Source organism: Mugil cephalus, chromosome 10, assembly GCF_022458985.1.
Source record: "Mugil cephalus isolate CIBA_MC_2020 chromosome 10, CIBA_Mcephalus_1.1, whole genome shotgun sequence".
NCBI lineage: Eukaryota > Metazoa > Chordata > Actinopteri > Mugiliformes > Mugilidae > Mugil > Mugil cephalus.
The window spans coordinates 12,389,207-12,409,895 of NC_061779.1; the positions used below are offsets into that span (position 1 = coordinate 12,389,207).

At 40.6% G+C, this 20,689-nt stretch overlaps 2 protein-coding genes across 3 annotated transcripts; one reads left to right on the forward strand and one right to left on the reverse strand.

Moving 5' to 3' along the window:
* The first annotated feature begins 827 nt into the window (after nucleotides 1-827).
* rbm28 (RNA binding motif protein 28) lies at nucleotides 828-15,983 on the forward strand. 2 transcript variants are annotated; one of them, XM_047596583.1, is made up of 21 exons: nucleotides 828-881; nucleotides 2,407-2,514; nucleotides 5,692-5,838; nucleotides 7,537-7,643; nucleotides 7,723-7,798; nucleotides 7,900-7,992; nucleotides 8,086-8,157; nucleotides 8,292-8,388; nucleotides 8,481-8,710; nucleotides 8,827-8,893; nucleotides 9,026-9,135; nucleotides 9,232-9,305; nucleotides 9,421-9,556; nucleotides 9,909-9,973; nucleotides 10,345-10,503; nucleotides 10,604-10,753; nucleotides 10,844-10,918; nucleotides 11,022-11,145; nucleotides 11,242-11,380; nucleotides 14,225-14,339; nucleotides 15,761-15,983. In XM_047596583.1, the coding sequence occupies exons 3-21, from the start codon at nucleotides 5,733-5,735 to the stop codon at nucleotides 15,902-15,904; spliced, it is 2,139 nt and encodes a 712-aa protein (XP_047452539.1). In that variant the 5' UTR covers nucleotides 828-881; nucleotides 2,407-2,514; nucleotides 5,692-5,732; the 3' UTR covers nucleotides 15,905-15,983. The 2 variants fall into 2 exon arrangements, with proteins under 2 accessions (XP_047452539.1, XP_047452537.1); XM_047596581.1 differs by lacking the exons at nucleotides 828-881; nucleotides 2,407-2,514 and adding an exon at nucleotides 3,846-4,129.
* Nucleotides 15,984-16,336: 353 nt separating this feature from the next.
* LOC125015113 (leptin-like) lies at nucleotides 16,337-18,414 on the reverse strand. Its single transcript, XM_047596776.1, has 3 exons — nucleotides 18,270-18,414; nucleotides 17,339-17,523; nucleotides 16,337-17,235 (listed from the first exon to the last, which is right to left on the reverse strand). The coding sequence occupies exons 1-3, from the start codon at nucleotides 18,307-18,309 to the stop codon at nucleotides 16,900-16,902; spliced, it is 561 nt and encodes a 186-aa protein (XP_047452732.1). The 5' UTR covers nucleotides 18,310-18,414; the 3' UTR covers nucleotides 16,337-16,899.
* Nucleotides 18,415-20,689: the final 2,275 nt, after the last annotated feature.

Sequence of the window (20,689 nt, forward strand, 5' to 3'; positions counted from 1 at the left end):
CGGGGTTAAATGAGAGAAAATATAGAGCATATTTCAAGCCTTAGTTTATTAGTATTCTGCATCAGAATGACCTGATATGTTTTGAGGCAGTGCATCAGTAGAGGGAGTTTCTTTTTAAAATATGTCAGAAGTTTTCATTTTGAAATTCTACATCGTAGTGCCTTAAAAATTTCTGACCAAACTAGTTTGTGAGAACAGAGTTTCTTTTTGATTCAGTCTCAAGTTAGAAGGCAGATATATAGATAATATAAGGCATTTTATGTTGCTTTTGTTTCAAAAATCCTCAGAGGTCAGATTTATACAATTCTTAAACATATTCATTATTGTTTAATGAACAGTTGTAAATAATTACTCAACATTTCTTTCATTGTTTAATTATTATATTCATTAATTCATTCATTGTTTATCGATTGTCAATGAATTATTGTGGAATTATTCTCACTGGTCTAGAAAATAATTTTACTGTAACAAATTCGAAGAAAATAAATGACAGTCACCCAACCGAAAGGCGTCCTGAGTTCAATTCCTAATTCAGATAGTCATAAAGCTTTTTCCTTCATAGATTTGTTCAAATATTGGCTTAATTCTTGTTCACAGTTAGCGTAATTAATACCGTACAATATTTCAAATAATTTCAGTGAATGATTTTGAAGAAACATAGTTACAAAACCACACAACAATAAGAGCGTCCAGTATTTTGGCCTGTTCCGGCACCTGTACCGTAAATACAGAAGTAGACGCACAAGAAATTTCGGATCGCGGCCGGTTTGACCACTTTCGATATCGGCGCTTTCTGTTTCACACCGGCGAATTAAGTTTCTCAGTCGTAAATTATACTAAGCGACAAAAGGATAAATCAGGAGTATTGGTGTCGTTGTTTGGTGAGTAGTAGACTATTTGTCGTTTTCTAACATAATCTGCAATTTTACTTTGTTTCTGTAGGCCTACTATATGTATATATGTTATAGCCAAAACATAAACAACAAGCAGTGTCCGTCGGTGATCGGTGGCTAGTAGATAATATATCTACTATATATATATGTATGTATTTTTTGTGATTTGGGAAAATGGTACCGTCAGTGACAACATAATAATAATCAAAATAAAAATGAAATAATTTGGTCCAGATAACATAATATCTGTCTTAGACACTAAGTTATTTCATTTTTTTACTACTATACTAGTACGAGTATTATTGAAACTGTTTTGATGAGGAACAGCCAATGAAATGTTTAACATGTCCCATCCATAACATCAGTGTTTGTGTAATCTAACTGCTGGATATTATTCTTTAGCTTCGTGTGCAGTACCCATATGCTTAGTGAACTTCAGGAAACAAAAGCAGTATACAGTTATGTTAATGTTAATGACACAAAACGCAACCAGATTTTCACACAGGTCCTGAGAGCAGACAAAAAAAGAATCCAGTCAAACCAATGAAACTGCAACATATTCTTGGCTACTTATTTATTCAAGAAAATTAAAGCATTTGAACGTTTTTGTGAGTTGTAAAAGTATGCAAACCCTTGCTTTCAGTATCTATGCATCATAACATCATAACATTATAACATCGTCGTCATCAGTTTTGAGGAATTTTACCCAGTTCCTCTGTACAGTAGGCCTACTGCTTGCTTCAGGTTGTTCCACAACATATCTATTAGATTAAGATCAGGACTTTGACATGGCCATTCCAAAACACGACATTTTTTTCTTCTTTAATCATTGTTTCGTAGAATGACTTGTGTTCTTCAAATTCAGCTCATGCTCTGGCATTTTCTTTTAGAATTTATTGGTTTAATTCAGAATTCATTGTTCCATCAATGATGGCGAGCCATCCTGGGCCTGGTGCAGCAAAACAGGCCCACACAAGGACGCTGCCACCCTCATGTTTCATGAATGGGGTGAGGTTGCAGGTTGCAGGAATGTGTTGTTGTTTTATCTATAGACATGAGCCTCTCATTTAAACCAAACAATTCTGGGTTTGATCTTATCTGTCCACATAACATTTTCCAGTTGTCATCTGGCTTTTCTACATGATGTTTAGCTAATTGCAGATGGGCAGAAATGTTCTTTTTGGAGAGCAGTGTCTTTGTCCTTACCACGCTGCCATGTGCACCATGGATGTTCAATGTTCTCCTGATGGTGGATTCATGAATATTAACATTAGCTAATGGTGTTACCCTTGATTCCCTTGTGAACTTTTTGACTAGGATGAATTGCGGCAGGACAGTGTACATGTGGACTAGAGAATAATTTTACCAGAACAAACAAACAAAACAAATGCTATAATAGGTATGAAACAGTAGACACTGCCAAAATGGACCAAAACGATTACACTACAATACGTATAGTAATAAGATTACACTAAAGAGCGATCCTGCTTTAATCTACAACCTTATTTTTCAGAGCGGCAACTGTGTCAAGACTTGTGCTCAGCATGGCTGTCAACGAGATGATCAGTTTGTGCAGGACTACGATTGGGTCAGCTGTCCTCCTTTGGAGCAAATTACTGGGGTAAATACAAAAAGTCTCAACATCTACATGGATGTTAAAGTCATCTACTACAGTGCCTTCATCTGTACAAAGCAATCAGACAAAAACAAACAAACAAAAACACAGATAGAAACTGTATAAGGAGTCAGTAGAAAATACCTAAGTAGAACATGTTTTGGATGTGAGAGACTTAGTGTGGCTTTAAAAAAACAAATTATAACTTCGTTTATGTTCAGGATTAATTGATATGTTAGAATAGAAGAATGACTTAATACTTAATGAATACTTTTTTATTTAACAAAACAGAATATTGTTCAATTGAATCACATTTAAACTGCATATCTTGTGATAGTATCAGGCAATAACATTGCACTGTCCATTGTTAAACCAGCTGATTAAAACACTAGATGGGAATAATTACATACTGGTACTGATGATAGTCGTGGCATTAAAACATTAAATTTCGATATCATGTTAAAAATGCGTATATGATAATAACGTGTAGATCATGGCTCTCCAATTGTGGGTCAACAATTATATTTGTCCCGCACCTTGCCCACTGTATAATTTTTATTTTCACCAGTCAGGCAGGACTCTGTGCTCGCTCTCGTTAAATATTATTCATTGGTGCACTTCCTCTCCTGACCAAAGGCGCTGTTGAGCTCCTGTCAGCTCAAATCCAAAGAATTTGAGCATCCCTTGTGTATGATTCAGTGCCACTTAAACACGCTGTATATTTTACATCTGCCCCTATTTTCTTCCATTCTACTGTTATTTTGAGTGTGTTCAGTTCATCTCCCAAAAGGGATAAAATGAATATAAAGTTAAAGATGAATTTTGCCATAATTATTTACATTTTTGCTGATATCGTGATGATATCGTTATCGTGCCATTTTTTGTACACGATAATCGTGAAAAGGAAATCTGATACTGTGACAGCCCTAGTTCATGTACACGTCCACATCCCCATCAAAAACAAACTGTGACGTATTCAAGAATCTGAGCTGCACTAGCTCCTCTATTGGATCAAATTTTGAATAACAAGTGGGACTGGGAACACCCCACCAGAGTTGCATTTCTGGAGATGGTCTAACCTCTATCTGAATCAGAATTTGTCCCTTGTCAGAGTTGCTGAAATACTTCCAGTTGTCCTTTCCGATTCAGGCAGGTTCTGATAGCCACCATTGGGGATAATACAATTTTTAGATTTTTTTATTTTCATGTGGGTTTTTTTTTGTCGCAGCGGTTACAATGATTGCAGAAGAGCGTAGAATAAAAAATAAAGCCCCTGGCTCATACATGTCATGTTACTCCAAAGCGGCCGCGGCGCTATTTCAAATCTGCAAATCTGTTTTCTTCCGTTTTTTCACGTACCCACGTTCTTCTGAGCTAAACGCAGTACGCACTGTTGATGAGCTACATGTTATAGTATTTATTAACTATTTTTTATTATTATTTAAGTTACTTTATTAAGTAATTGTTTGCTGAAGCTAGCGGGTAGCTAGCGGGTAGCTAGCCATGGCAGGGCCTACGATATTCGTTAGAGGACTTCCCGAATTTGCGTCTAATGAACGATTCGAGTCAATATTTTCTGAAATTGGTCCTATAAAGCAGTGTTTCGTAGTCCGCGACAAAGGTGAGTTATGTCCCTCTTTTCATTCCGGACTTCGCAGAATACGCACGTGTATCGAAAAGTGACCCAAGTTATTCCACCTCCCACCACGCATGTATCAGTGCTAGTCATGTTGTTTAGGCCTACCGTACCGTGTTTATACGAAATTATTTCAGCTAACATTGAGGCATGTCGATACACTGCCTGGCCAAAAAAAAAAAGAAAGAAAAAAGGTCGCGATCTGGATTTAACCAAATAAATAGGAACGAGCCCCACATTGGACAATCGCTGATTGTTTTTTATAGTTTTTGATGCAATGAGTAGCTTCTCATTCTCATTTCAACCACGTCGGAAACGACTGTGCGCGTACAATGCGAAGGGAACTCGAGGGATTGAGAATGAATAGCTGTATAGCCTTAAGAAACCCACTTACTAGTTACCAGGAGAATGCTTCAATTTGCTGGGGACCATAAAGCTTAGACTCTGGAGCAATGGAAGAAGGACATGTGCTCTGAAGAGTCCAGATTTACCCTGTTCCAGAGTGATGGGTACATCAGGGTAAGAGGCAGATGAAGTGATGTGCCCATCATGCCTAGTGTCTACTGAACAAGCCTGCGAGGGCAGTGCTATGATCTGGGGTTGCTGCAGTTGCTCAGGTCTAGGTTCAGCAACATTATGCCCAAAGAGTGAGGTCAGCTGACAACCTGAATGTACTGAATGACCAGGTTATTCCATCAATGGATGTTTCATTGGGCTCAAATTGTGAAAGACTGTTTGAGGAAGCATGTGACATGTCCAGACCTAAACCCCAGTGAGAATCTTTAGGATGTGCTGGAGAAAGCTTTGTGCAGTGGTCAGACTCTCACGTCATCAATAGAAGATCTTGGTGAACAATTAATGCAACACTGTATTGAAATAAATCTTGTGACAGTGATACAGTGAATGCTGCTGTAATCAAAGCTAAAGGAGGTCCAATGACTATTTTTTTCGACCAGGCAGTGCAATTGGTATGCCACACATGATTTAACCAGACATTGTTTGAAATTTAGAGGATTATCTTATCTTTATATAGTCTGACACCAGTGGCATACTGTGTGGGTGTGTACCACTAAAGCAGAAGTGCCATACCACTGAGTACTTTTTAATCTCAGCGTCTCTCATATACATTGTATTGACTGGAAGAGGTCATTTTCTATTTTGTAATTAAGTTTTAAGTAGCCGTTAAATATTTATGGTTAAATATTTTTAATTTAAAAAAAAGTAATCACAACTAATAAAGCAAAACCGTGTGATTTAAATTACGTTTTATTTTTCATTTATCTGACCAACTTTTGAATAATAATATAATAATTACATTAGTTACTGTACAAATCGTTATGTGCATGTGGATGGATTATTAATGTGCATGTTATTGCCATAGTAACGTAAGAAATAATTCGTCTTGTGTGTTGATCAGAGTTGTTGGATGGACCGAGAGAGGTTTTCAGATTTTAACGTGGGCCGTGGCACTCTGAAGTTTGGGAACCCCTGGTGTAGTTAAATGTGTAATTATGGATTGTAATCATTTCTTTGTACCACTTACCCAGGCACAGAAAAATGTCGGGGCTTCGGCTACGTCACGTACTCCATGGAGGAGGATGCACAGCGAGCCATGAAAGAAATAAAAGAATACGAGGGACAGAAGGTGTCCTTGTCTGTGGCAAAGAAGAAAATAAAAGACAAAAAGAAAAAAGGTTCGTATAAAATAAGTTTCGTTCCAGCGCTTGCAAAATGGGTCTGTTCACACATGACATGAAAGGTTTCGGTGTGACCCAGGAGTCATTGTGCTCACACTGCAAAAACAATGTGGTAAAGTCACATCCGTCTTTAAAAGGGTATGAAGAAGTCAATCAAATAAACTATTATCAACAACATACTGTATAACACACATGAAATGTTGGCATATAAAGAGAAAAATAATGCGTCTGTCATACGTTTTTTGCAAGGGCGTTGCCAGTTTGTTGTATAACACCCCATGATGTCACAGAGTTGGTTGGCTTCATTCCAATAGCCGTTGAGCCGTCAAAGATAAAAGACAATGAAAGCGAAAGATAGATTTAATTTTGTCCAAATAGTGAAAGATACATTCAGTGACAAACACGCGGTGAAATATAAAGAGATGTTCGCTGGAACAAGAGATGAAAGCCTGAATTCACTCTATTTCCGATTTCACCACCGATAACTTGACCGACCAACCACCAAACAATCAACCTACCTCGACAAGAGTGGCACAGAGGCACCAGTCCACTTATGGGAATTGGTGTTAAAAAGAGCCAGCAGCCGGGCTGGGAATGAATAGGTAGCGCATTAACCAAATCAGAAGTTCAAAAAGTAAATTTTCAACTAAATCTGTCTCAAAAGAACGGCTTGGTATGAATATCATCGACTCCATTACGTTTCCACATGAGTACGTCTCTTCAGACAGCAGCAAATGTTACACCTGTTAACCTAATCTCAACCCAACACAAACGCGCGTCCCCAGGCCTAAATATTACCGTTGCAGTAAAATCATCTGATGGCAGCTTGGCTAGAAGATACAGCAACCATATGACCGTTATGAATTAGAAAGCAAGCGCAACCATTATAGACACTTGGGCCTGAAAGTATTTACATAAAACTCAGTCCTGCCATCCGGTCATCTCACCATGACTCCACGTTTTCCAAAGCAGTGCCGCATCTCCAAGCATTAGATAATCCACAGATATTATCTTCAGTTCGTCCCCAAGTCAAGTCATTGTTTTTTCCGTTTTCGCGCCGTTCAGAATATCTTACTGTGGCCACCGAGTGCCAAGCATCCGTCCAGGAATTCCCCACCCTGGAAATGAAACCCGACGATCACACATTTTGGGCTGGTCCATATTAAGCATGCTTGTTCACTGGTTTTGTTCATGACCAGCATGTCAATAACAACAGCCAATCAAAATTTGAAGCAAACGACGGCAGGACGAATGATATTTATGCACATTGCATTTTTCATGACTATTTCAGTTTCTTTTCCCCAAACCCCCACCACTTCTTCCACTCGTACCGTTACCACTTCTCGGTTCCCCCATCGTATCGACGCAAAAAGCTTAGTCATATGGATTTTTTAATGGGCTCGACTTACCGTTCTATTTCATTTTTGATTTCGTCAGTCTCGTCCTCAATAGCTGAAGGATGCAGCCAACACCGTGATGTCAAAATAACAACTCGCTAGCTAGCTGGCTAGCAAGCTACGTAGAAATGAGGAACTTTTTAATATTTGACTTAAGCAAAGGGTTTTTTAATAATATATATATATAATATATATTATTAATATATATTTAATAATACACTGTACTTTTCCTTTCCCCTTTAATGTCACGTTTGAACCTATATAACCTTCATAACCTTGCACTTCTTTCATTCCTCAGGGAAAGAGCCGCCAGCTCCTCCACCAAAGGAAAAGGAGTCTAATCCCAAGCACATAAAGAAAATACTATTAAAAGCAAAACTCATTATAAGGAATCTCAGTTTCAAGGTACGGTATTTGGCGCGCTTATGAAATGCGACAGCATCGATGCCGATGTTCGCCGACACGTGTCTCGTTTGTGTTTCAGTGCTCAGAGGATGACCTTAAAACGATATTTTCGAAGTTTGGCACCGTTCTTGAAACCAAGATTCCACTCAAACCTGGTAAAACTTCAGATTTCTCATTAATTAATAAGTCAGATTAGCATGTTAAATTGTTGCCTGATGTCTTTTTTTTTTTGTTTGTTTGTTTTGCTCCTTAACAGATGGAAAGAAGAGAGGGTTTGCATTTGTCTTGTTTAAAACTGTGTCTGGGGCTGCAAAGGCTCTTAATTCTATGAACCTGAAAGAAATACAAGGTGAGTGAGGAAACTCCCCCGAGCTTTAACGTTGACATCTTAATTAAGTTCAGCTTGCGTCATGTTGAATTGTAACTGTTGTTTCATTCATAGGTCGACAGGTAGCGGTTGACTGGGCCGTCCCAAAGGACAAGTTTATTGCCACGCAGCAGGCTTTAAGTACAGGTAATATTCCACATAAGTCTACCTCTCTTTTATTACTTAGTAATAAAAATATTTGCTTATGCTCACTGTTAATTGAATATGTATCAAAATGCATCAAAATAATGGTAGTAATCACTAATTTGTTGACTCTAAAGGCAGTGAGAGTAAAAAGGAGACGAAAGCAGACAGTGACACCGATGAGGAGGAGGAGGAGGAAGAAGAGGAGAAACCAGCCTCGCCTCCAAAGAAAAAGTGCGTGTTTTTAGTTTTTATGACGCTGAATTGAATTGAATGAATTTGAGGTGTTGAACTGTATCAATTAATTCTGTGCCACATTTTTCCAGAGTCGGTTTGAAGCCAGCCGTGCAGGAGGCAGAGGAGTTGGAATCAGATGATGACGATGGCAGCGAGGAGCAAGATAGTGAGGATGAAGAGGAGGAGGAGGGAGAGGAAGAAGAGGAGCAAGAAGAAGAAGAAGAGGAGGATGATGATGGGAGTAGCTTTGATTCAGATGATGATCATGATGAGGATGATGATGATGATGATGAGGAGGATGATGAAGAAGAGGAATCAGGTATAAGTTCTTGTTTTTTATATTGTTGTTCATCATTGTAATATTATTGTCTTTAGTAAAAAGTTGATTTGACAAATTCTCACTGCTCTTTTTTTGTTTTTTTGTTTAATCTGTAGCTCAAAAGAAAACGGCAAAGAAAATGCTTCCTTCAGATGTGAAAGAGGGACGAACCATTTTCATCAGGTTAGCGTTCCTAATGCATCTTACATTTATTTTAGCATACCTTGTTCTTCTTGAATTCAAACTCTCAAATCAGCCGCACTCAGCCACATATGGATCATTTCTATCCTCATTTATTAATCTTATCTGATGCAGGAACTTGTCCTTTGACACAGAAGAAGAGGGTCTTGAGGAAGCTCTCCTGCGGTACGGAGAGCTTAATTACGTGAAGATTGTTCTCCACCCAGACACAGAACATTCAAAAGGTCAGACGGCCGAACTCAGATGAAACACTTTTCTCATTCTGTATTTTGAAACTTAAACTGATTTGCTTTTTTTTGTCTTTTACGTTACGTTGTCAGGTTGTGCATTTGCTCAGTTTAAGACCAAAGAGGCTGCAGACAAATGCATGGCTGCAGCACAGGATGAGGCTGAGGTAATACACAATGAAATTTACATTATTAATACCGATTATTTCTGCCTTTTTAATCGCATGGTGCTTCGTCCTGATTTGTGTCACAGTCTCATGTTGCTGCCTTTATTTGACGTAGAACGGCGGCATCCGCATAGATGGCCGAAAGCTGATGGTGGTCGCCGCGGTGACCAGGGAAGATGCCGCAAAGTTGAAGGTCGACAAGACGAAAGTAGAAACGGGCACCAGGAACCTGTACCTGGCCAGAGAAGGCTGTGAGTAAACCTATTTTAACTTATTTCCTCATTTTTACTCTACTAGCACTACACATTATTTAATACACATTTAATTTTGGCTCATTACAATATTGGAGAAATCATAACTCACTATTTATTGCTTATGGTACACCTATAATTGCATAATGTGACATATCATGTGGGATGTATGTTGAAATATATATGTTTTGGTTTATTGCCAAATGCTTACCCTTTAGGTTACATGCTCTAGCTTATTTTCAGTCAGAGCCAGATCAGCTTTGATATTGATGTTTGTTTGTTTTTTATATGTAATTGTATTAGTAGTATTAAAGGTATAGCTTCTATAAGCTCCTGTGTTTTCAACACCCAGTGATCCGTGCTGGAACCAAGGCTGCAGAGGGCGTACCAGAGGCAGACATGATCAAAAGAACCAGAGTGAGTCCACTTTCATTGAAATACATTATCCATAGGATGATTTGTAATGCGGATCCAACCCTGACGTTACATTAACGTTAGTGTCACACACACAGCCTGTGTTTGTTAATGCTCAATGTGTGCAGTTCCTTTTCTGGTTAATAAAAACAGTGAATGGTTCCTTCGTTATTTAAATGCAGACATATGTTTGTTTGTTTTTTTTTTTTGGACCCGTTGTAAAGCACTTTGGTTCACCTGTAGGTTTTATATAAATAAAGTACATTTCACATTTATGTTCTTATTTCTTGCACCTAACATCAAAACTAAATCCTTGTACATGTGAGCATTTGTGGGAGTGAAAAAAAGTTCTCAGCTTACTCTCCTCTTGTTAGTTTGAAGAAGTAAAGAGGGCCAAGCTTCGGGACATAAAGGTGTTTGTGTCCAAGACTCGTCTGTGCGTCCATAACCTGCCCAAGTCAGTGGACAATAAGAAACTGAAGGCGCTCTGTCTTAAAGCTGTTAAAGGAGCAGCGGGAGTCCGCGTAACCGAGGTGAGATGATGTGTGGGTTATATTATCATTGTATTGGTGCCAGGGGGAAAAAATGTTCTGCAGACACTCACGCCATTTGTGTCTTTTTACGTTGTTTTAGTGTCGGGTCATGTATGACAGAAAACCAGAGAAAGGCCAGGTGATGGGGCAGTCTTTAGGTTACGGCTTTGTCCAGTTCCATGAGCATGAGCACGCTCTCAGCACGCTTCGCTACCTCAACAACAACCCTGAAATCTTTGGCCCACACAAGGTACGTTTTGCACAATAATAAGCAGATGTATTTCATTTCTTTTCCTCCTCCACATTTTTTATATGCTGCGTGTTTTGCGTCACTCCGCAGAGACCCATCGTTGAGTTCTCCCTGGAGGACTCGAGGAAACTCAAAATAAAAGAAATACGGCACCAAAAAAACAAGGTGAGTTTGTATTGATTTGTCTGATGGTGGCTATTTTTATTTTAGGTTTTTTTTTGTTTTTTTTTTAAATAAATGGAATGTAACCCTGTGTTTATGTTTACAGGAGTTTTACAAGAATAGGCAATCACAAGGAGGAGTGAAGCCCCAGGGACAAATGGCTGGGAGAGGGAAAGAAGCGAGAAAGGGTGAAAAGAAAGCTTCATCAGAGCAAAAAGGAAAGGAGAGAGGTAAGAAAATATTATTTTTATGTTTGTTCAGAATTTAAAATAAAACGTCTAACACTGAATAAAACGCACCTCTACCTGTTTTCTTGTGTTTATCAGATAATCCTGAGGGGGGGAAAAAGGGGGCGCACTATTCGGGCTTCCAAACACAGCCTGAGGTCGAGCATGTGGATTTGCAGAATGGAAAGAAGAGAAAGAAGGTGTTGCACCTGCCTTCTCATCGGGGACCTAAGATCAGGTACAGAGACTGGTCATCTCCTCAATGCCCCCAACAGTTTGTACTTAGTCAGATACGTCTTGACAATAAGTTGAAAGCACAGACATTTTGGAGATATTCTGCCGCGTGTCCTCAAACCTATACGACTACCATCATATTATATTGCTTCGATAAACCATAGACCGCAGAAAGATGCATAACATCTGCTCAAAAGTAAAGCCAAAGCAAGTAGAGCTCCCCCTGGTGACTGGCTGCAGTATAGGTCACCACCACCACCTCCTCAGTGAATTGGATTTGGGCCAAACAAAAATACGCATCAAATAATTATTGTTTGAAGGATGGTTTTTGATTAATGTAATTAATTTGTATTAATTAAATGAATATATGAGTGAGTCTGGAGGAAGTGTGGGCGGGCGAGAGACGCCATGTGTCTCAGCGTGGTGCTGCCATGCAAGAAAGTGGGGATGCGTTGGGATAACCGCACAGCAAACATTTTGCTCACAAGAACATATTAAAATACTGCAACTCACCAGTATCGCTGACTAGACGGGAGTGGCTTGTTTTCCTTCATCGTCCAGAGATAACCAAGGCGTGTTGGTGATACCTGCTCTGTTCCCCGAGATATGTCGCTGAAAATAAAGGCAGAAGGTTTAGTCCTTTACTGGCCATCTCAGAACATCCATCCTTGACTTTGATTCAGAACGCCAGACGGGTTATTGTGTCAAAGCCTACAGTCAAACAAATCAAATGTGTTGTTACACGATTGTTAATGGAGGCGCATAGGTGAACGGCAACTGTGCGACTGTGTTTATACAGCTTGTACGGCGAGCTCCCACACGTTTTTAACGATGGAAAAGAGGAGATTTGGCAGCAGATATCGGGCACTGTGCAGGACACGGTGATTTATTCTAATATTAGCAGCCTTTACAAAGAGCGGGGGTTTGACTGGTCCGTTCCTCCCTCATACGTCATCGCGTACATTGCAGTTTGTTGATAACCTGAAGAATGAACCGGTTAATTATTATAACATGCAGGCGGAGGTGTTTTGTCATGTTTGTTGTGCATCCTCCTTTGGCAGTAATAAGTTTTTCACAGGTGTTGCACTGTGCCAATCCGTCCTTTTTCAAATTAAAATGAAGCCAGACTTTCGAGCGGCGTTTTTTTGCGGTCCACGTTCAGACGAGAGACGTTCTTCTTACTAGCGGAGCACGCAGGGCGGAGTAATACAAACCCCGGAAACAAATGGAGCACGCAGGGCGGAGTAATACAAACCCCGGAAACAAATGGAGCACGCAGGGCGGAGTAATACAAACCCAGGAAACAAACGGAGCACGCCGGGCAGAGTAATGCAAACCTCGGAAACAAACTAGTGCGGGCATTTAGGAACCGAAAAAAAAAAGAATCGAAATTCAAAAATCTTCTCAACGGTTCCGGAGTAGGACGTTAGGAACTGGTTCCTCTGTGCCCAACCCTAGTTGTTTGTGAGCCCGACCAGTTGATCTTCTTCTTACCCTAAACAATAGACAATCACAAATGAGGCAGAGCCGTTGGTTTGTATTTCCTGGGTAGTCTCGGCTCTACGGTAACGGTTGGTTTCTGTAAACGGCGCACTGCAGGTGGAATAAGTCCCGCTTGATATCCTCTCGCCGATCCAGTTTGAATTTAAATGTGAACACGTTATCAGCCGACACGACCTACAAGTTCCAGACTTTTCCATTTCACTGCGCTTCACAGTGGCGCAGTCGCACCATGCGTGTTCATTCAGTCCTACACTGAAAAATGGTCGATCTGAACCAGTGCCTCGTGGCGCAACATTCCGAACGCTGTGTAACCAAACACACAGGTCTTCTGCTATATTAAAAATTCATATCATAATCAAAAAAAAATACAGTTTTTCGGCATGAACCGGTACTGCCCAGGCCTATATCATATTATTTTGTTTAGATAAACTATAGACTGTAGAAAACGTGAAGCCTTTTGACTTTGATTCAGAACGCCGGCCAAAGCCGTTGTTGTACCAAAGCCTACAGTCATGTGTGAGCCCGACAAGTTGATCTTCTTCCTACCACATAAACAAAAGACATTTACAAATGAGCCGGAGCCCTTGCTTTGCATCACCTGGCTCGCCGCCGCTCTCGATAACAGTCAGTTTCCGTAAATGTGGCACTACAGGTGGAATAAGTCCCGCTTAATATCCTCTCCCTGCTCCGTACGATCCAGTTTGACTTTAAACGTGAACGCGTAATCCGCCGACACAACCGTCACGTTCTCCCGCGTGTTCGTGGTTTGCAACTCACCAGTATCGCTGACTAGACAGGAGTAGCTAGTTTTCGTTTCGTTGGCGATTTTGAAAAACTCCTCTTCGCGGAGATGTGTTGTTGAAAAATAAAGGCAATGGTTTTAGTCCTGGCCATCTCAGAGCACCCATCCATGACTTTGGTTCAGAACGCCGGCTTTAACTCGAAGCTGCTCACTAAATGTTCAAAATGGCCGACTAGATGGTATAAGCTCCTTGGCCACTCCCACTCTTGATGTCCTGGACATTCCCCGATTGGCTTTATATGTGATTATGTGGTTAGGTTATGTGGCGTCCTTCCTCATTCTCTGGCGGAAATTGCTATAGCAGCTCAAAATCTGTGGGTAGAGGGAGCTCCCTTTGATGATGAAGGGACCGGAACGGTCCTACTGATGTTATAGTCCACCAACTGGAATGACCTGTTTCAAGCCGTTGGCAACAATCAGCCTGACAGTTTTCAGGAAGTAAAACAGATTCGCCTAATTAAAAACTCACATGACAGCATGCACTTTATCACCTCAGTGGTGATCAGGATTAAGTTACCGATTGTGAATTGTTGTGCTTTGCAGGATGCGTGACAAAGGAAAGCAACAGGTGCCGCCAACCAAGAAAGCGAAGCATGGATCCAGGCGGCAAGACCAGAAAAGACGACAGATGGAGAAGCCGACACAGCCCAGAAACCAGGTTCATGCGGATTCTGATTGATACAGTTATTTGTGATCTGTGGTGGTATTCATGGGATGTTTTACAGTGAAGAATATGTATTGAGCACTTTAATAGTTGCATCAGCCCCAATTCTAAAACTCCAAAGGTGTGGGCAGTAACAAAAGAGCTCTGCCACTGAAAAGAAGCTCTGACAAACAGTATTAATGTTTAAAAAAAAAAAAAAAAACGTATATGATAAGATGCACTGAAGGCAGCACATCCGCGCTGTCCTGAATAATCAGACATGTTGGGATTTGGTGCCACCTTTTGAAACCTCAGTGGAATTACAACAATATTGCTGAGGAGAAAGAAATTTGGATCTATTAAATATAAACTTTTTATGTCTTATACAATTTTTTTGGGCAGAATTTTTGCCACATTCACTGTATCAATGTAGTTAAAATTAAAAGATGGAAGTTGAAAATAGATGTCGAAGAATGCGAAAGTAATAGGAAATCTGTGTTTAATGTAAATGGGGATTTAATTCTTGTCTCTTTTGCATTCCTGCTCCATGTATGGTCATGTATCTTAGCGGAATATGTATTTTGACATCTATTCAAATACAGTGCTGCTTAAAGGTTTGTGCACTAGGGCGTATCAATCTCAATATTGATAGCATCGATACCGTTAGTGAAATGTGTCGGTACTCGGGAGAGAAGACATGGGATGCAGACCCATTTCTTTGGTGAAAAATGAATGAGCCAATGTTTCCCGCTCTGAGCAGTTTTTATATTTATTATTAGATCTGTATCGGTGACATTAGCCCTGTATTTACTTGGTATCGGCTCGTTACTAAAATTCCCAGTATCGCTCAGCCCTGTCGTGCACCTCTTAAAACTTTTGAACAGTTCTACAAAAAAATTTCTTAAAACATCAGCGGATTGTCACACAAGTCTTGAAACCAGATAAAGAGAACCTAACCACAAAATTAAATAGAATATAAATCGATGTATAAGTGTTTCAGTATTTGGTGTGAAACAATAACAGCAGTCATCTGTAGCATCTGTACCCATTTCTCAGTTGTGTGTTCTGTGCTTTTTTTTCTGGTTTCTTGTCCTTCCACAGCATTTCTTTGATTAAGATCAATAGCTTGACTTAACCTTAATTAAAGGGCCTTTAGTTGGTTAGAAGTTACTCTGGGTTCCTTTTTGCTTCTCTGATTATCATGTGTGTGATAGACATGGTTTTGAAACCTTTTACAGCTTGATGAGTAATAACAAATCGTTTGTTTTTTTCCGAGCTCCTTGGAAAACTGATTTATCCGTTCCATCGTCCACATCCACAGGCATGCTTTGTTGCGAAGATCTTCTTCTAATTGTTGTCATGTTTTGAATAATCGTTTTTCTGCAGAATGTCTTTGTCTTTTCTCATCGAGTTATCTTTGTTTTGTTGTTTTCCAGAAAGTTAAAATGCCGAAGAAGAATTTCAAGAGAAGGGACGGGGACCGCTTTGACAGCCTGGTGGAGCAGTACAAGAAGAAACTGATGGGTAACGGTGGCAACAAGAACACGGCTGTCAGAAAAAGCAAATGGTTTGATGGTTAATTTTGTACTGAATAAATTAAATATTTGTAAAAAAAAAAAAAAAAAAAAAACTAATAAAAAAATAATTGTTTTAATTGTATGAATCTGTTTTTGCATAATTCTTTCTAAATGATCTTTATTAAAAATACCGTCTTTTCATCCTGGTTTTAAATCCCTGTTTGTTGCAGACGTTCATTGTGGAAACGTTAATCACATTCACTTCTTTCGTTCCATTTTTTTCTAGTTAATCATAAGGCGGTAGCTCTGAGTAAACACTTCCCACATCCTGAATATACAAATATAGTAAGAGGCGGAACACACACAAATGACATTATACATTAACCTGGAGTACGTGCCCCCCCACCACCACCCCCCAATTCATTCTGACTACTCTCATCTTTACCCTGTTACACAACACACACACAAACCTGACAACCTTGACAACAAAAAAGATATTTGTTATTAAATATTTATTCATGTTTTAAATCCAATAGTAATACAAAAATAGTGCAACGGTAAAAAAATACACACAATGCCAGCTTTGGAGATAAATAGACATTTTGGAAGATCTGGTGATATTGCACTGAAGTGAAAGTTGCCCTTTACCCTTCCGGTGCTCGTAGTTCTCACACAAACACATCTGCTGTTCTTGGCAAGTTTCAAGCTGATGTCCAGGAATTTACAGGGCAGCCGGCGCTGCTTATTAGGACATTTCCTCTACCTGCAGTGGTACGCTTCAGCTTTATCACTCTTGAGCGGATCTGCCCATAAAACGCATCTATAAAACATGGGGCGATTCGCATTTCTGAGGAAACTTCATTCAAGTTGTAAACATCCCTATGAAAATCTAATGCTCCTTACAAAATTTCCTGAATACAATATATAACCAAAATAATGTATAAATAAGTGCAAGTTCAAGAATAAATTTCCTTCACATGGTGGGAATATTAAGTCAGACTTGCCCAGCAATTAGACCAATAACTTAAAAAGTATTGCTCCTAGTGTCCATCTCAATCTCAGCAAGTCTTGAGCTGGTCCAGGTTCTTCTGCAGCCGGTTGAGGAACTCCTTCACCCTCAAGCAAGCCTCGATGCTCACGGTGTGAATGAACTCTTTTTGACTCTGCAGCTGCAGCAGCGGGCCCGTCACCGGCGGCTTTGGCAGCTGCTGGCTGCAGCGTCCCTGCCTCCACTCGCTGAGGTAGCCCGTCAGCGAGCTGAGGTCGCTCTTGACCAGGGCCACGTCGTCGAGCGCGTTGGACATCAGGCCGTTGTAACCCTCCAAGACCGTCACCACGGAGGACAGTCCGTCCAGGTTGTCGAAAGGGGCGCTGAGTGTCACGTCAGGAGGATACTGCACCAAAAACAAAAAAACAAACACGGTTCAGTCAAGAAAACAGAACAACTTTTGAAAGCTGTCAAGATTTTGTCGCCATGAACCGTGAAACTACAAATACCTCGACGTTGTCCAGCCTGACGAGCAGCTGCTTGGCCGCAAACTTCACCTTTGCCTTCATGTCTTCCTCGGACAGAGGAGCTGCTGTGCCAAGGCTTAAGACGTGAAGCGCAGAAAACAGGAGGGCCAGCTTGTAGTTCATATCTGTAGTATTTCCGTGGGTTGCGCAGAGTGGAGCTGGTATTTCTGTGAGAAGAATGAAATTTGCCACGATAAGCACAGAGGATGCAAAAAGATTTATACTGTGGATAGTTCAGTAGAGACGGGAGGAATTACAGACAAGTTCCAAAAATATAAGAGTGAAGTACAATTAATAAAAAGTTACATGTAAATTATGCAAAAGAATATATGAAGTATACACTACATAGTGAGATATGGAAGATATTTAGTTGTAAGTTCCCCTTTTAACACTGTTTACATCCTTCTCCCTCTCGCTGTCTCACCGTTGTGTCATCTCACTAAAGGAGACAGGCATGAGACCGTGTCTGCATCAGCAGTTTGTACAAGTACACCCTCTTCCATCCAACAATTCACCAAAAACGTCTGTGTGTGGCAGCGAATGCAGAGACCGGGGACTTCCCGACAGTGTAACGGGTACAAAGATCACAGACCTCAGCGGACGCTTTCATACCCCATCCGCCCACTCCAACAAATTTTAAAAAGTAAAAAAAAAAAAAGCACAAAATCTAATGACGAGCTATGATGAAATGAAAACACAACAGCTGACAGCTCCCTGACGTGGTCTGCTACACACATTTTACAATCACATTTTGCACAGCTCAAACACCTCAAAAATGCTGTAGCAGGCTGATTAGTCAGAGGTGTGAAAAAAAGCAAACACAAACAGTGGAGGAAAGATGTGAGAGTGGGTGCCTAAGTACAGATTCCATGAGTGAGAAGTGCAAAGACGTGGAGAGCAGAGTTGACCTTACCTTGGCTGGTGTCTTTGTGTATGCCACTGTTGGGCTCCATCAGGGTATCTTATAGTAGAGGGCCACTGACTCATCTATTACTCACCTCTCTCCGACCCTCTATTCCCTCTTTGTCCGCCCCCTCACTTACCTCTCTCCTTCTCATACCCATGAATCCCCCAGTGGTGCTGTAGGAGACAAGCTGTATATAATTATTTTATTTATTTATTTTTTTTTTGGGAAAAAAAGATTCTCATAGAGACTATTTCTACATATTTGATTGACGAGACAAAAAGAAACCAGTCATCCCTGTTTTTAATATTTGGGAGCATTCGTGTTCATAAATTTTTTATTTTTTTTTTGAAGAACAAACTGCTGAGCAACTCTCTCTACTCACTAACTCAACGCAGAACTGCATTTTATGTCCGGGATTGCACACCGCTTGTTTATTCTTTAATTGCATCAGTTTAAAGCAGCTGAACAAATACACACATAAGTCAACAATAGGTGCACGATAACAGAAAATCTTATGCATCAGCGAATGCTCAAAGTTCAGGTTCAGCCTGGCAATAGAGGTTTCATTTGTGGGAAATCCTCGGACGGGGTTCTTAATTTCAGGCAGTTAAACACAGATGAAATATTAGACGACTGATCGTTAATAGGTACAGGACGCTTTGCCACGGTCAGTGTTTATTTTGAATGTGTCACACCACAGCGCATCTTATCTAAGCACATCTGTGTATTTGTCTATGAGTGCAAGTAAGAGCCAAAGTAAATAAACCAAATCACTGACTTTATATACATTTCAATCAGGCTCAAGGATGACTTCAACAACTTGAACACGCACAGATCTTTTTCCTCATTAGTTCTGAAGACAGCTGTTAAAGTAAGTGACCAAGTGGTCCTGCATTAAGTAGCTGTTGGTTAATATGAACTAAGTGACCCAATATGAATGGCAACACACGAGGAATGCAAACTAGTAGTTATGTTCAGTTAACACCCCCCTCCATTTTTCTTTTGTAGGGGCTGTTTTTTTCTTCCTAAAAGCAATTATTTTTGGAAGCAGATGTCTGCTGTTGCTCCACGGAGAAGGAGCGGAGAGCCAGTTTCTGTTTCTCTGAAGCAAAAGCAAGGGGCAGCCAGTCCGAGAATGTCTGAGTGTTGAGTCCACCTGGAACCGCGCTTGTGACTTACAGTAAATTCTGAAAACCGGTTCCGACCATATGCACACGGGGTCTCATTGGGAGATTAGCACGTGCTTGCAACCACACTTTGGGCTGATTAAGCAACGCGAGGTATGTGATAAGATCTACAAGGACACATTTTGGAGTGGAAAAATGATGGCGTCATGCTCATTTTATCAACGGGAATCGTGTGTTGTTTCGAAGAGGAAAAGCCGCGCGGAATGATACGAGGAATGGTTTGGCCGCTCGATACCTGCGTGGAGTTCATGTGAAGTTGCATTAAAATATTTCCCCACATCTGGACTGACTTAAAGCTGCCGGGTTTTTTCAGGATTTCTCAAGCCCGCATGTGACGTCTCAAACATTGTGATTTAATCATCCCTGACTTGATTGTGTTTTGCGCTCAGAGTTTTTTTTTTTTTTACCAGATGTATTCCACATACATCTCGACTATGAACACACGCGGATCCTGTCGTGTTTATGGTTCGAGGCCAATGTTTACCGTCCAACTTGTGAGATTTGCAGTTGAGTGATCAAAGCGCATCAGTCAGATTACTGCATCCCGCGCCACCTCCTGGAAGTCACCTCTTGGAGTAGGACAGAAGGATGCTGCAAGGCCTCATTAATAATTCATGGAGACTTGGTGTCACATGACTTATGGGAGATTGTGAGTCACGGCTTCAGAAGAAATGCATGCCCCCCTTTAATCAAACTCTGCACACTTGCGCAGACACTTCCCCTGCATGGAGCACCACCATTAGCCCTTTAAGCTTAGGAGAAAGGAATGTAATGGCTTTACTGGAAAGCAGTGCTGAATAGTATGCAGGATATAAGGTTACCATACAGTTAGCGACATGTTCCATGCAGCCTGATCTAAGCCCATGTTAATGGGCCTTGGACTGTATCAGATTACTTGTCCAGAGGCAGCATGGAAACAAGGAATTCCACTCAGCAGGACCTGCCTGGATGAGTCACAAGAATGACGGGAATCTAAAATCATTGATCCCAGCGTGTGCTGTTTTCAAAGCCAGACGCTCAAGTGACGCTAACTCCATAAAACTGGTCTGAAAAGACCTGAATCAGCGCGTCCTTTTCGAGCCAACAATAGTGTGAGTCGGTTCCGCAGCAGTCCGGTCCAGAAAGCAACACGCACAGGCGCAGATAAACTTGACCCACTACACAGGAGTGAAGGGATTTTTGACACTTGGGTGAATTCATGCGGATCACAGCTCGTGACATGTTATGCAATGTCCAAAA